General features: G+C 55.2%; 6 protein-coding genes across 6 annotated transcripts in view; 4 read left to right on the top strand and 2 right to left on the bottom strand.

The window, feature by feature from the left end:
- The window catches only part of VDBG_03889 (homoisocitrate dehydrogenase), a gene marked incomplete at both ends in the record, with an annotated part of 1,220 nt that extends 820 nt beyond the window's left edge, over nt 1–400 (top strand). The window contains one exon of the mRNA XM_003005890.1: nt 40–400. Within this exon, the coding sequence (XP_003005936.1) occupies nt 40–400 (361 nt within the window). The remainder of the gene's footprint in view (nt 1–39) is intronic.
- Nucleotides 401–843: 443 nt separating this feature from the next.
- Nucleotides 844–3,300, bottom strand: VDBG_03890 (elongation factor G 1; the record flags this gene model as incomplete). The annotated part of the gene is made up of 2 exons (XM_003005891.1): nt 844–898; nt 965–3,300. 2 exons carry the CDS (start codon nt 3,298–3,300, stop codon nt 844–846), a joined length of 2,391 nt encoding a protein of 796 aa, XP_003005937.1.
- A 1,034-nt stretch (nt 3,301–4,334) lies between these two features.
- On the top strand, nt 4,335–5,725 carry VDBG_03891 (candidapepsin-3; the record flags this gene model as incomplete). The annotated part of the gene is made up of 3 exons (XM_003005892.1): nt 4,335–4,641; nt 4,698–5,006; nt 5,076–5,725. 3 exons carry the CDS (start codon nt 4,335–4,337, stop codon nt 5,723–5,725), a joined length of 1,266 nt encoding a protein of 421 aa, XP_003005938.1.
- A 1,988-nt stretch (nt 5,726–7,713) lies between these two features.
- VDBG_03892 (conserved hypothetical protein) lies at nt 7,714–9,197 on the top strand (the record flags this gene model as incomplete). Its single annotated transcript, XM_003005893.1, has 2 exons — nt 7,714–7,839; nt 7,923–9,197. 2 exons carry the CDS (start codon nt 7,714–7,716, stop codon nt 9,195–9,197), a joined length of 1,401 nt encoding a protein of 466 aa, XP_003005939.1.
- Nucleotides 9,198–9,800: 603 nt separating this feature from the next.
- Nucleotides 9,801–10,708, bottom strand: VDBG_03893 (conserved hypothetical protein; the record flags this gene model as incomplete). Its single annotated transcript, XM_003005894.1, has 2 exons — nt 9,801–10,348; nt 10,414–10,708. The coding sequence occupies 2 exons, from the start codon at nt 10,706–10,708 to the stop codon at nt 9,801–9,803; spliced, it is 843 nt and encodes a 280-aa protein (XP_003005940.1).
- Nucleotides 10,709–12,344: 1,636 nt separating this feature from the next.
- VDBG_03894 (conserved hypothetical protein) lies at nt 12,345–13,437 on the top strand (the record flags this gene model as incomplete). Its single annotated transcript, XM_003005895.1, has 4 exons — nt 12,345–12,371; nt 12,721–12,806; nt 12,866–13,025; nt 13,096–13,437. The coding sequence occupies 4 exons, from the start codon at nt 12,345–12,347 to the stop codon at nt 13,435–13,437; spliced, it is 615 nt and encodes a 204-aa protein (XP_003005941.1).
- Between the last annotated feature and the right edge of the window lie 978 nt (nt 13,438–14,415).

The raw sequence follows: 14,415 nt of genomic DNA on the forward strand, positions 1-14,415 counted from the left end.
CAGATTGTGGACAGCATGGTATACAAGCTTTTCCTCCAGCCTAAGGCTTAAGAATGTCATCGTCGACCCCAACCTTTACGGCGACATTCTCTCCGACGACGCCGCCGCCCTCGTTGGCTCCCTCGGCCTCGTCCCCAGCGCCAACGTCGGCGAGGGCTTCGCCATCGGCGAGCCCTGCCACGGCAGCGCCCCCGACATCATGGGCCAGAACATTGCCAACCCCATCGCCACCCTGCGCAGCGCCGCCCTCATGCTCGAGTTCCTCGACGAGGAGGCTGCCGCCGCCAAGATTTACGCCGCCGTCGACGCCAACCTGACCGAGGGCAAGCTGCTGAGCCCTGACCTTGGCGGCACTGCCAAGACGACCGAGGTCATCGAGGATATCCTGAGGAGGCTGTAGATGTGAACATGCTGTTGATAGATTGCTAGAATGGTGTTTGGTTGAACAAAAGGCAAACGTTTATTTTGGAACACTCCCAACGCTCTTCTTGCAGTGACAACCTATTTTGGAAATTGTGTCTACGCAGATAAGTCGGTGAGTGCGCGAAGAAAAAAGTGAGGTGGTTCATTCACTACAAAGTCTAGGTATTCTATCGTGCAAATATCCTGCTAGTCCCTCATAGGGACCTAGGCAGCACAGCCTATCTCACTTTTTGAGACAATATGGTACAGTTTACACGGTTTGAGAGGGTCCTCTCCCCTGTCCCTCTCCCTCTCCCTCTCCCTTTTTATGCTCCAGGCTGCCCTCTCTGGCCCGCCCAGACCTTATGGTACATGGCCCAGGGGACATTAAGCATCATCTCTTTCATGCTGCCGAAAGCCCCTTCAATGTCGTGCAATGGCTTATTTCGTCCGCTTCGCCTCGAGCTCCTTCTCGTACTTGGCGATGAGCTCCTTCCTACACACGCAATGTGGTTAGCACTTGATCAAATCATACCAACAAGACGAGGGGAAGAAAACGTACTGGAGGTGGGGTGGCGCGGGTGCGTAGTGGCTGAATTCCATGCCGAACTCGCCCTTGCCCTGGGTGGCGGCGCGCAGCTGCGAGCTGAAGCCGAACATGGAGTTGAGCGAGCAGTCGCAGATGAGGGTGAAGTCCTCGGTGCCAATCTCCGTGTCGATGATGGTGGCGCTGCGCTTGTTCATGAGCATGAGGATGCTGCCCTGGAACTCGTTGGGCGCCGTAATGGTCGTCTTCATGAGGGGCTCGAGCACCTGGCCGCCGGCGTCGACAAAGGCCTTCTTGAACGCCATCTGCGTGGCGAGGTTGAAGGCGTGGTCGGACGAATCAGTAACGTGCGTGGAGCCGTCGTTGACAACCATGTGCGTGCCGATGACCCTGTGGCCCAGCAGGGGGCCGCGCGTGACCGACTCCTCGAAACCCTTGGCGCATGCGGAGAGGTACTTGTCGGGGATGGTGCCGCCGACAACCTTCTCCTCGAACAGGTTGGCCTCGGGGTCCGTGTGGGGCTCGAGGAATCCGGCAACACGAGCGTAGTCACCGGGACCACCGGACTGGCGCTTGAAGAGGTAGTCGTAGTCGACGTGGCGGGAGACGGTCTCGCGGTAGGCGACACGGGGCTGGCCCGTGACGCAGTCGCACTTGTACTCACGGCGGAGACGCTCGACGTAGATCTCGAGATGCAGTTCGCCCATGCCGGAAATAATGGTTTCCTCACTCTCCTCGTCAACATGGAGACGGAACGTGGGGTCCTCGCGCTGGAAACGGTTCATGGCCTTGCTGAAGTTGTCGGCATCGGCGCTGCGCTTGGGCTTGATCGACAGCGACATGACGGCGTCGGGCACGAACATGGACGTCATGGTGTAGGGGAGGCCACCGTCGGTGAAAGTGTCGCCGGAAGCGCAGTCAACGCCAAAAACGGCGCAAATTTCACCGGCACCAATCTCGTTGACGTCTTCCATCTCGTTGGAGTGCATGCGCACAATACGGGGAATGCGGACCTTTTTGTCGGTGCGAGAGTTGAACAGGTATGAACCCTTCTTGAGCTTGCCTTGGTAGACGCGGATATAGGTCAGCTGGCCATAGTTGTTCTCCTCAAGCTTGAAGGCGAGGCCGACAAAGGGAAGCGAGTTGTAGGGGACCAGCTTGACCTCCTTCTCGTCCTTGGACTTGTCGAGGGCCTTGTTGGTGATTTCACCGGGGTTGGGTAGGTAGTCGCAGACAGCATCCAGCACGGGCTGGATACCCTTGTTGGCGAGAGCAGATCCCATGAGGACAGGCGTGAACTTGAGGGCGATGGTGGCACGGCGGATGGCGGCCTTGATCTGCGCAGTCGTGGGGACCTGCTCTTCAAGGAAGATCTCGGCAATCTCGTCGTCGACGTCAGCCAGCTTCTCGATGAGCTCCTGACGCTTCTCCTCGACCTGTTGCTTGAGCTGGGGAGGGATCACGTCGGTGCGCTTGACGTCGAGGCCACGGGCACCCTCAAAGTAGATGGCCTGCATGTCGACAATGTCAATGACACCCTCGTGCTCGTCTTCCAGCCCGATGGGCACCTGAATGGCAGCAGCGGGAATCTTGAGCTTCTTGTTGATCTGGTCGACGGCTTTCCAGGGGTTGGACCCAACACGATCCATCTTGTTCACGAAGCTGAGACGGGGAATGTCGTAGCGCTTCATCTGACGGTCCACAGTGATCGTCTGGCTCTGCACACCACTGACGGCGCACAGGATCATGACGGCACCATCGAGAACGCGCAGAGCGCGCTCGACCTCAATAGTGAAATCAATATGTCCGGGAGTGTCGATAATGTTGACATGGTACGTTTCTTCTTTTCCGTTCTCTACCTTCTTCCAGTCGGCAAAGGTAGCAGCCGACTGAATGGTGATGCCCTTCTCTCGCTCGAGGTCCATTGAGTCCATCTTGGCGCCGGCACCGTCCTTGCCACGAACTTCGTGAATCGAGTTGATGCGACCAGTGTAGAAGAGCACACGCTCTGTGCATGTTGTCTTTCCGCTGTCGATGTGGGCCGCGATGCCAATGTTTCGTACTCGGGAAAGTCGATGGGCTTCTTCGGGGGACATACGTGCGAGGACAGCGTCGGGCGTGAGGGCGTCAGAGTTATTCTGGGCCATCTTGAGGGCCTCCTGGGCGGCCTCGCTGGATCGGAACCTCGTCGTCTGGGTGAAGGCCCGCCTGGTGTCGATCTGGCAGACAGCCCCTGAAGGGGTGGATCTGGTGTTGAAGGCAATGCTGAAGCATCGCGCTCCTCGGGCCTGGGACGTTGCGCCCACGAAAAGGCCGCCATTCGGCACTCTGAGAGCCCTTGAAGCCCTCATCGTGACCAATGGGGAGGATTATGGGGAGCGAAAATGGACGAGAAGGAAACTCGTTACGGATTGACCAGGGCCATCGAAATAGACTGATGAGCGATGCGATAGCCCATGGAGCGAAACTTTTTTAGCTGACGGTTGATTGGAGGAGCCGCGCAGTCACGTGGGTTCGTGTCTCCCATGTTCCTGACTAAGGCTCGGCCCGCCTCAGATTTGAGTCAAGCGGCTTCCGACGTGTGCCTTCTTTTGCTCACCCATGCAACCTGAACTCACCTGCTCCTCAGATTCACACCTGAGTTTGTTCTACCCGTGCTCTGCAGTCACGCCACTTGGCAGCTTTGACTGCGAGGACCCTCCATCTCGAATATGCATAAGAAGTCACCGCATGCACGTCCAAATAAGAACGCATCCCTCGTTGCCGAAAGCTTGAAGGAAATCCTTGGAGCACGCAACGCCGTATACTACGGTCGGGGGCATGTGGTAATCTAGGAGATGGGAGACGGTCTTGTTCCAACATTCGCAGATGCTCTGCAGCTACATCAGCCTCTTCCAGCCCCGCCACCGGAAGCCATTTCTCTCAGACAACCATTTTGCAGGCTGTATGAAATGGTGTCGAAACGATGTCTTTCAGTGAACCTTGCTCTGGCAATTGTCCCCATTCGAAGACTGATCAGACAATGTAACTCACATGCAGCTACTACTCCGCACACGCAACATTGCTCGCAATCATTTGCGCTGATGGACAATCGTCCCAGGTCCGCAAGCCACGGTCATCACCAACCAGCCCAGCCAGCCTCGGGCGCTGCTGTGGCTTGGTTGATCAGTTCATGCGCCAAGGCAGGAGGCCAATATGAGCGCTACCCGACAAGAGGGAGTATTCGTGAAAGGGAGTATTCATGACATGTCTGGTCAATGACATCGATCCATATAATGACGGCAGCCCGAAGTTGGCTCTTCCTCTCGCAAGTTATGTGACCGAAGATCTGTAGCCTCTCTTTGATGGCCGGTGCCCAAGTCTCTCCACGTCAAACCGTCCCGCAATGCAGAAAGCCCTCACCCTCATCCTGTGCCAGGTTATGCTAGCCGGTGCACAGGACGGAGTCGTGTACTTGGATATCGAAAGGAAGGTAGTCGATTACGAGCCTAACTTACAACGTCGACATAATCCAACAATCGAAAGCAGGGTTACCAACGGCCACGTTGGCTACTTCACAAAGGTCAAGATAGGGACGCCGGGCCAGGAACTGTCACTGCATCTGGATACTGGGAGCGCCGACCTTTGGGTGCCTTACACGTCAGCCAAAATTTGTCGAGTAAAAGGAGCGAACAACTGCAAGCTCGGGGCCTGTAAGTGCGGCACCCTGGAGCTTGATGTGATAGCTTCACTGACGTCATTTGGCCAGTTGATCCGCTCGAGTCGCTCACTTATCGCCTTGCCGCACCGAAAAAGTTCAAGATTGCGTATCTTGACCAAAGCTCTGCGTCGGGTGACTACTTTGAGGACACTGTCGAGATCGGTGGTACCAGGGTCTCAAGTCTGGCCATGGGCCTTGCCAGACAGTCAACCGTGCCATATGGACTGGCCGGCATTGGATACCACCATAATGTCGCATTGCAGACCTGGGGAAACATTTACGACAACTTACCCGTACGCATGCAGAGGCTAGGACTCATCAACACGGTAGCCTATAGCCTCTGGCTCAATAACCTGGGTAAGTTGTGTATCCCCTAGAGTAATTCATGAAGCGGACCCGAGCTGACTTGTCCTCAAGACGCCGCAGGCGGTAGTCTCTTGTTTGGCGGCATCGACACGGAAAAGTACGTTGGGAACCTTAAAGTGGTGCCGGTGCTGAAGAACCACCTGGGAAAATATGACTACTTCGGAGTTGCCATGGCTGGTATCAGTGTAGGGCGTGGGAATCATGACCTGTCGCTGCCCTGTCACGAATGCTCGATCCGCGCAGTGCTCGACAGCGGCGCGACATTGAGCTTCCTCCCCAATGACCTAGCACACGCTATGTGGGAAGAAGCTGGCGTCAAGTGGTTAAGTAGCTTCAAGGCACCTATGCTGCCATGCTCGCGCGCAAGAGGTCGGGAAAAATTTGCTTTCCATTTTGGAGATGACCAAGGGCCGACGATCGAAGTCGGAATAGGCGAGCTTGTGATTGATTCAACAAAGTGGCCCAACGCCAGCGGCAAGCCTCTTATCGGGGGTGAAGGGAGCCCGTGGAAGGGGCTACGTCTCTGCCAATTCGGGATACGCAATCAAACACGGGCACCTTATATCCTGGGAGATTCATTCCTGAGATCAGCGTATCTAGTGCACGATCTTGTCAACCACGAGGTTGGGATGGCGGAGACCCTATTCAATGCAACAAGATCGGGAATCACGCCGTTCCCGTCTTATGGGGCTCGCATCCCAGTTACTTAATAAGGCGCGAGCTCTGGGTGTTGGGCCAAGATACAAGCGATCGTGCACTTTTGCTATCGACCAACAAATAGGTGACAAATGGTTGAGGGGGAGAGTCTGTCAGCTGAGGTCATCATACTCTGAAGTGTGCACAGCTGACGCTGTACGACACGAGCAATGCACCTATGCTGATGGCAGAGCCAATATGGGGTCGAAAATTGAATCCCTTCATGAACAGGGAAAGCTTTGGGGGGTGATCGGCAGCCGCATCACTGGTAGGGCTGAGCTGTTCAGCCTCCTCTTGGTGTTATGGTGGCTGTCGAATGATGTGAGCAAAAAGCGTGTGGCAGTGATGTGACTTCATCAACGCCAGCACAAGGCTTGGAGGTGCGTCAGGATCGCCTAACTCATTGGTAGGTTGGCATTCTGCTGCTGGCTGATTGGGCGAGGTACATGACGTGTATGCAGGTCTGAGACTAGATAGATGTAGATGTCTTGAACACGGTTGATAGGTGCCTGCGCCTCCTGATAGGACAAACAGACACCACACTGGCTGTTGCGCTACGTGGGGACGAAGCCGGCGAGCTAGGAACGACCGAGGTCACGTATATTCGCTGATGGCATCCGAAGCCTTGGTCGGTTAGGAAGGGGGTGGGATCATGATCTGAAGCACGCACTTTCTTCTGACACTACTCATCTGGCTATGCATAATGGCTGAAGTGGACGGTCCAGGATGTCTAAGCATCGGTCATTGCCGTCTGTGGAGACCAGGGGACCTGGGCCGGGTGTGTGTGGGGACCGGCCGGCGGAAGGTCGAGTTGCTGGTCGCCTCTCACAATGTACCATGTAGGTATGTCTTGGGGGCCTGAATGCACCACCAAAGACGAGCTGAGGTGCATCGCTTGGTTAGCCAGGAACAGGTAGCACACCGCGACGCCCCGGCGGGTAGCAGCAAACAATGTCGTCCAAGATGCGTTCGCTAGAGCAGGTTAGCAATACGAAAGACCGAAGCTGCCTCATCCTCGAAGATCGCGATGCAGAGTGCCATAGGTAGCCATAGATTGACTTTTGAGAGGCAGCCGTCTGCTGATGTCACGGGGCAGACTTCAAACGCTGATCAACCTCAGTCCCCATCATTCGAGAGCACCGCCCCAGCGTCCTGGGTCAGGCTGTCGGTCATGACATCTGAGTGGACGCGTGCAACGCAACTGCCAAACTGCATGTACCTCACACTGCTGAAGAGGCAATTGAGAATCAAGTATCGGTTTTCGCGGAGGCGAGCCAAAGACGGACGATATGCAGATTTGGCCAGAAAGGGATGGCGAGTGAGAGAGGTAGCACAGCAACCAAATGGAGATGAACAGGTGTTTCGAGACGCGAAGGCCTGACCAAGACGGGACCGCCCTATGGGCCTGAGAATAGGATGACATAACAGTACCCCGGTCTCCCAGTGGACCTAGTCCAGGGAAGCACCAGTGCGCCGAGAGGTCCGGCTTCTGCGTCTTACCCTGACCGCAAGCAAGAAAGAACAGCCCGACCCGCTAGCCCGCCTGCCAATTGATCGCGTCGGTACTTTCCTAGCAGACCTGGCTGTCCGCCTACCAGGTGCTCCACGTCTGCGCCCGTATTCACTGCCAGTCAGACAGGCATTGTCCTGCACGCAAGTAGGCACACGGCAAGTACGTCCGTGTCCCAGTTGCCGTACCTGAAGTGAGGCAAGGTTGCCTAGGTGCTCTGCCCCAGCCCCATCATCGTCCATCTCTCGTCCTCTTTTCGTCCTTTCTTTCTCTTTTCTGCTTTACTGCGACAACCCTCTCAACTGTCTGATTCTCACGAGCGCACACCTCTCACCGACCTCGACTTCGACAGCGTCCATGTCTCAGCCGATCTGACGAGACATCGTGCCGCCCGACGTCTGGACCCCGCCTTGGGATTCTCGTCCGGTCTCTGCTCCTTCCACCCCACCTTTATGAATCGCCATCCAGTCGCTCGTTTTTTGTTCCACAACCATGCATCTATTCGCCCACCACTTGCCTGCCGTTCTTGTCTTGTCTCCAGACTCTTGGGAAGATGCGCGGAGGCGTCAAGTCCTCGCTCGTCGTCAACAGGGCAATGAGCGCAAGCTTGTGACAATTGTACGCCTTCGCTACCACCTTCGGCTGGCTCGTATCAGCCAACGCCTCGCTTGTCTGTGCCATGCTAATCATCCTTGCTCCAGATTATTTTAGCCTGCCTGATGGGCCTGATTCTTCTGACATTGCTTTATCTCGTGATTCGCGCATTTCGATTTCGCCATGCAAACAAAAAGAAGGGAGGCAACGCCCAGACTGGCAACCGTGGCTGGTTTTCTGGTCTGTCGCTGACCGGTCGCGGACGCGATTATCAGCAAGCCCATGACGATGATGCCGTTGAAGCTTCTGCCGGCCGACGAAACCGCGCCTCAGTCCGCTTTGCCCCTGCTGCGGGCGAGGGGAATGCTTCCTCGAATACTACCTCGACGATTGACCGGAATACTTCGGTCCGCTCCGTCATGACCCTGCCTGCTTACAGGGCCCAAGCACTCGAGAATGAGCAGGTCATCGGTCGCGAAGGCGAGAGAGATGGTGTCGATATTGTTGTCGAAAACCCCACGGCCGAGGAGGACGAGGAAAGAAGGGAGCGCGAAATGGCATCACTCTACGAAATCCGCGTGGCCCGCCGACAGGAAATCGCCAACCGTGAGGAGCGCAGACGAGAGCGACAAGATGCTAGGACTCGAAACGACGTTGTGGCACTCCAAAACATCAGGGATAGGACTCGTGCTGCCAGTAACAACTCTGTGCTGGAGGAACTACGCCGCGATCACGAGCGCCTCAAGAATGAACGTCAACGCGCAGTCTCGAGCGTATCATATGGCGATCTCGGCGTTGCACGACACGATGGAACACGCCTGCGCGCCAACAGCAACGAGAGCGAGAGGATGGGCTTACTGTCTGACGCTGCTAGCATCGCTGCTACATCAACCCGCTCTGGCGTCATCTCGCCCATGCAGCACCAAAGAGCAGCTAGCTCAGGCTCCGTCTTGAGCTTTGACAGCGATCTCCCGTCGCCAGGATTGCCGAGATCACGCGCCAGCTCACGTCCTTCGACACCTCGTCTGAATACTCGAGCCGGGTCGAGCCCCGAAATCATCGAGCCCGATTCGGACATGCCCTTACACTCACCCCCTGGATACGAAGATGTCTCATTGGAAGATACCCGCTCGGGGGCTACAACTCCTCACAATGAGCCACCTCCCGTATACAGCGGACCTGCGCAGCGAAGAGCCTCGCAGTTGGTCACGGAAATGTCTGATTTGGCCGCCGGGAGGCGGTCGCCTACGGATGGCCGAGCTGATGGGGACTCTCCCTCCCCGAGGAGTGGCAGTACTGCCCCTCAACTGCCACAACTCCGCCTCCAGCCTCTCCCGCAGATTGTCATTGAGCCTTCAAGCGCAAGACCACAAGATGACTAAACAGAGTGGTAGTCCATTGATTGCCAACACATGACTAATTACAATACAACCCCATATTTGAGACGATAATGATAAATCAAGGGGTTTCGAACAAAGACGACCGCTCTGGGCTGCGGGTGGTCCAATGTTGTTTTATCTGACTTGGAGGGATCGTGTGCTTTCTAGGTAAACCACCTCCATCCTACAAGGCGTTTTGGGAGTAGGACGGGACAGCGGGGTTCCATTTGTCTTTTGCTTGTTCACCATTCTTTCGTTTTGTATATTAATCTGGGTCTCGGAGCCCAGTTTGGTGCAACTGAAGTACAGTTTTCGTTCACGCGTCAGCTCAGAGCAACGGTCCTTGAAGCGAGAAGGGAGCGGACAGGTCTTGCCAGATCTGAGTCATATATATTTCAATCATTTACAAGAAATTTCCTGCTTTTTCTTTTCCTGTTTGGTGTTTTGAATACAAAGCATGTGTAACGGTTCGTTTGCAATGAGAACCCCTGCAAGATGAATCTGACGAAGTATTGCTACCCCTGACGCAATCATAAATACAGACAGGTGGTGATACGTCAGTGCTACCAATTCGGGCCTCGAGAACACCTCCATTATGATGCACGCTTAAATCCAAAGCTCATCGTCCGCCCTCTTTGCATCCAGGAACGTTTTCACCTGCTTATAATCTCGGCATACATGCTTCGCATCCCAACCATCACTACCCTCGAACCCAGGCGGAAACGTCGTCTGCGTGCCCTCAAGCGCCACATCACCACAGCAGAGAATACTCTGGCGGAGGTATTCGAAGCAGTGCTGTAAGTGAAAGCCCCCGTCCTCCGGGTCGTGGGCTTCGCCGCCATGCTGATCGTGCTCGTCCTCGGCGCGGCGCCGCCAGCTGGCTGCACCGGGCTGGAGGGAGGCGAACTCTTTGACGATGGCGTGGAGGCAATGCAACTGATGTGTTACGCTCGTAGTGAAGACGCGCTTGGGCGCGTATTCGGGGAGGGGTGTAGGGAGGTTGTTGAGATCCTCGGCTGGGGTGGTGTCGAGGTAGCCGAGCCCACGCGGAATGAGGTCGAGCCATGCGTCCTGCGTCTCGTTGGAGAGAAAGGTCGAGAGGTTGGTGGGGATATAAGTCTCGGACGGCGAGAAAGTCGTCAATTGTTGGGAGACTTTGGCTCGTGTCAGTAAGAGCGCTACAAGATCTGCATCTCATAGGGTATGATGGGAGTCGCACACTCGGGGATAAAGCCCGTGATGTCGCCATTCTGCGACATTCGGTTGGGGGGTTCTTGCTGTTGCGTTTGGCGGTCGAGGACGAGAAGGAGAATAATTATTAAGAGTGATGTGTCGAGGATCCAGCGCCAGCGGGAGAGAAATCGAAAAACTGAAGATGTTTGTGATTTCTGGCGCTCGACGTCATCGTCCCAAGGTTGGGACTCGCAGCTGTGTAGCAGTGCTGCCTTGGGTTCCGCATTGAACTGAACTTCTCTGAAGTCGTCGTCTTGGTAGGGTGATGTGTCGCGCTGCATGATAGGAAGCTCCAGGCTTTCGATGAAAAGAATCCGTGCAAAATAAGAACGAAAGATCGTACAATGAAAAAAAATGATGAACTATATCATCATGAAGTGAAGTGGTCCGAAACAAACGAAAGTCCGTACTCTGAGTGTTTGAGTTGATGGTTTTTCGCAGCTACAGATGAAGTACATTGCTCTATGAAGTCGGATTTTCGACGCTGAAACGGTCAAGGGGGAACTTCAGATGGCGGGGGTTCTGGCAGGTCCTCTCCTGGGACGAGGTTGCAGTTTCGGGGCTGTGAAACGATAGGCTGGTTCGCGGTGGAGTAAGCTCTGACTGACACTGTTTGAGAATGGGGATGAGAGGCTCAACGGACGATCCCCCATGATTTGAGCCCAAAAATGAATGTGAGATCTTGACGAGCCTTCGCATATTGAAGAGAGTTATGAGGCAATTATGCTTAGGCATACGGCCGCGTGGGTTGGTCGTCTACGTGCCCATCAAAAGATCCCCGCCTGGTGATGGCGTGTCTGTTCGTGGGCCGGCGTACGCAGCCTCCTCAGCTCGGAAGCTTCGGTTTGGGCTATTCACATGCTGCTCATCAATTGATCAATTCGTCAGCATCCCGATGAAACCTATATACGCGGGCGATGCTGGAAGGAACACGCGCGCGCGATACATGGTCAAAGGCGGGTGCGCTGCCCCCACACCCAGCGATTTTACTCCAGACACCTGGATCGACCCATAGTGGAAGCAACGTAAGCTGCAGTCGGCGAACATGGGTCGACGCTGCCCAAACTACTAATCATCAACCGCTAAGGGGTATGAATCACGGGTCAGATCTCTAAAATAAAAATAAAATAAAATAAAATGTAGGCTGCCAATGAGAAGGAAGCACTCTGGCTGGATCCCAAATTGTTAACACAATCAAACATGGCTCCTTAGGTGTCAAGCTGCCGCAGTGCTGCAACGCAGCCGCTCCATATGGAACCTTGGCATGATCGATGGTGTACATCAGCCATGACTAGTTGATTATGTAGCCAGATGGAGAATGGTGTGCTCTGGCGCCTGGCTGGTTTGGGATGCTTGGGTAAGGATTGCAAGCACAGCACATGTCGTCAATGGTGCTTGTGTGGTGTTGAATCCCGACTTGTTAAGCAGTTACTCAGCTTGAGTGATGATGCCCCTCAGTGGGGCCGCTGCTGGCCATGCTACGTCAGGGCTAGCGCGGGGCAAGCTTCCGCCGGCCGCCAGTCGTGGGCGGGACGAGTGACGGAGGGGTAGAGCTCCATGAAGCTCCCCTCCCTCCAATGGGAAGAACATTTGGGACGAGAAGAAAGGAGGGGCTAACCCATCTCAATGCCACCATGGATCAACTCGTTGGCATCGAGGATGTGATGGCGCCCGCCGATTGTCTCGTCCGCGGTACGCACCGTGTCGTATTTGGTCGCCGACAGGACTGGACAAGACTAGGGCAGCTTGGTGAACAGCTTGATGTATAAGAGGGCATGATGTTCCTCGCCCTCCTCGCCTTCGACTTGCTATCCATCCCATCTCTTCATCCAGTATCACAGCTACTACATTCACACACAAAGCTCATCCCTCAAAGCTCATCCCTCTCGTCTCAAACACGCTTGTAGAAAAGTCACCATGGCTCCCAAGATCGCCATCGTCTACGTAAGACCGCCCCAGCTCACTTCCCTTTTTCTTCTCCTATCCTCAGGTGGACCGGCTTCCTGCTTGAGAAGATGTCTGTTTTTCCCAAGGATGTCCGATACTCGTATCTCTTGAGAACGGCCGAGACCTGAAGGTATACGGGGCTCATGCCCCTCTCCAGATACCACACCGATAGGCTCTCAGATGCATTCATCGTATGCAAGATCGTTTTAGCGGCCACCTTAACGTGCGGAGTTCCGCACCCATCCACTTCACCTCTCGCGGCTGGAGAAAAGCATCAGTTCACCGTGACCGGTTTTGGCGAACATGACTGATTTGAGATACATGCTGACGGTTTGTTCCCTCTCAGTACTCCACCTACGGACATATCAGGCAGCTGGCGGACGCCGAGAAGGCCGGTATCGAGAAGGCTGGTGGCACCGCCGACCTGTATCAGTATGTCAACCCTTGGAAGCTGCCCACTAGCTGCTGAACGTTGCTCATTCGGTCCTCAGGATTCCCGAGACCCTCTCTGAGGATGTCCTAGCCAAGATGCACGCCCCTCCTAAGCCAACAGACGTTCCCGTCCTCGAGGACCCCGGTGTCCTCGCCGAGTACGATGCCTTCCTGCTGGGCATTCCCACTCGTTACGGCAACTTCCCCGCTCAGTGGAAGGTATGTTCACAAAGCATTGTCAGGGCAGAATATCCCTTTGGGCAAAAACTAACATTCATGGCTCCCCCAGACTTTCTGGGACAAGACCGGCAAGCAGTGGGCGACCGGTGGCTTCTTCGGTAAGCTGGCTGGCGTCTTCATCTCGACCGGCACTCTCGGCGGTGGTCAGGAGTCTACTGCCATTGCCTCTCTGTCCACCCTCACCCACCACGGCATCATCTACGTGCCCCTCGGCTACGCCAAGACATTTGGCCAGCTGTCCAACCTTGAGGAGATCCACGGCGGCTCTCCCTGGGGCGCCGGTACCTTTGCTGGTGGAGACGGCTCGCGCCAGCCCACCAAGCTGGAGCTGGAGATTGCCACTCTCCAGGGCGAGCAGTTCTACCTCACCGCCAGCAAGCACTTCAGCTGAAGGGCGTGAAGCCGGTTTGCCAATGGTGCTAATAGAATAGCGAAATTGAAACTCAACGATCTCTCCATGTGATATTCTTCGGTTGCTTTCACTCCTATTCGCCATCGTGTCGACAGAACGTTGCTACATAGATGTGATATCTGTTCGTGTAGTGTATGAGCTCAAGCATCGTGAAAGCCCACGTGGGGATCTATTGTCCCATGTACAACAGTAAACAATCTGGACAATCTGAAGACTAGGTGAGGGGTAACCACTAAGTTTAGCAATGCCCCAACGCACGGTGAAGCAACCGTAGCCCAGAGCTCGCACAGACAGTGCCAATTCGTGAAACATGTTCATGTCGCGCAGTGATGCTTCCCAAGACGCCGAAACCTTCCCTGACGGTGCTCGGTTTTCAAGGGGCGGTGCGCTGATCGCTGCAAGCCCTCTCGGATCTGAAAGGGTATTCTGCTCGGCCGGGCTCGGCAGGTTCCTCGACCGCGACTTTGTATAGTCAAATAAACGCCTCTATCATGCTGGCCGTCTCGCTGTTGTCAACGAAGCGATCTGGGATATCTCAGAGCTGTGAGCTGGAAACTGGCCGGGTGCTCCACCTGTCTCGGTATGTGGGAGGACTCATTCCAGCATTCCATCCCAACTTTTTGACCGAGCCTGTTTCCGAGCCTGACTCAAAAGATGCTCAACCCCCGTTGGCTACCGTCACTTTGATACCACCTGGCACTGTTTCCACGCGTGACAGGCGCAAAACTTAGGGTGTCTAGATGCATCAGGAATGGGGAAGGCGGCGCTGGGGAATCGGCGGAGCCTCTCCTTCCTCGAGTGGTGAGCATGGATGTGCACCTACCTCATAACTCGGGACATCCCTTCAAACGTTCGGTGTCTGTCGTCACTGCCCGCACTCGAATTCCAGGGCACGGGCATGGGAATATGATGTTATTTTGTCCTTTTTTGGCGCTTCTTCCCATCTTCACTGTCTAG

The sequence above is a fragment of the Verticillium alfalfae genome, genomic scaffold (assembly GCF_000150825.1).
Source record: "Verticillium alfalfae VaMs.102 supercont1.4 genomic scaffold, whole genome shotgun sequence".
Classification (NCBI taxonomy): Eukaryota; Fungi; Ascomycota; class Sordariomycetes; order Glomerellales; family Plectosphaerellaceae; genus Verticillium; species Verticillium alfalfae.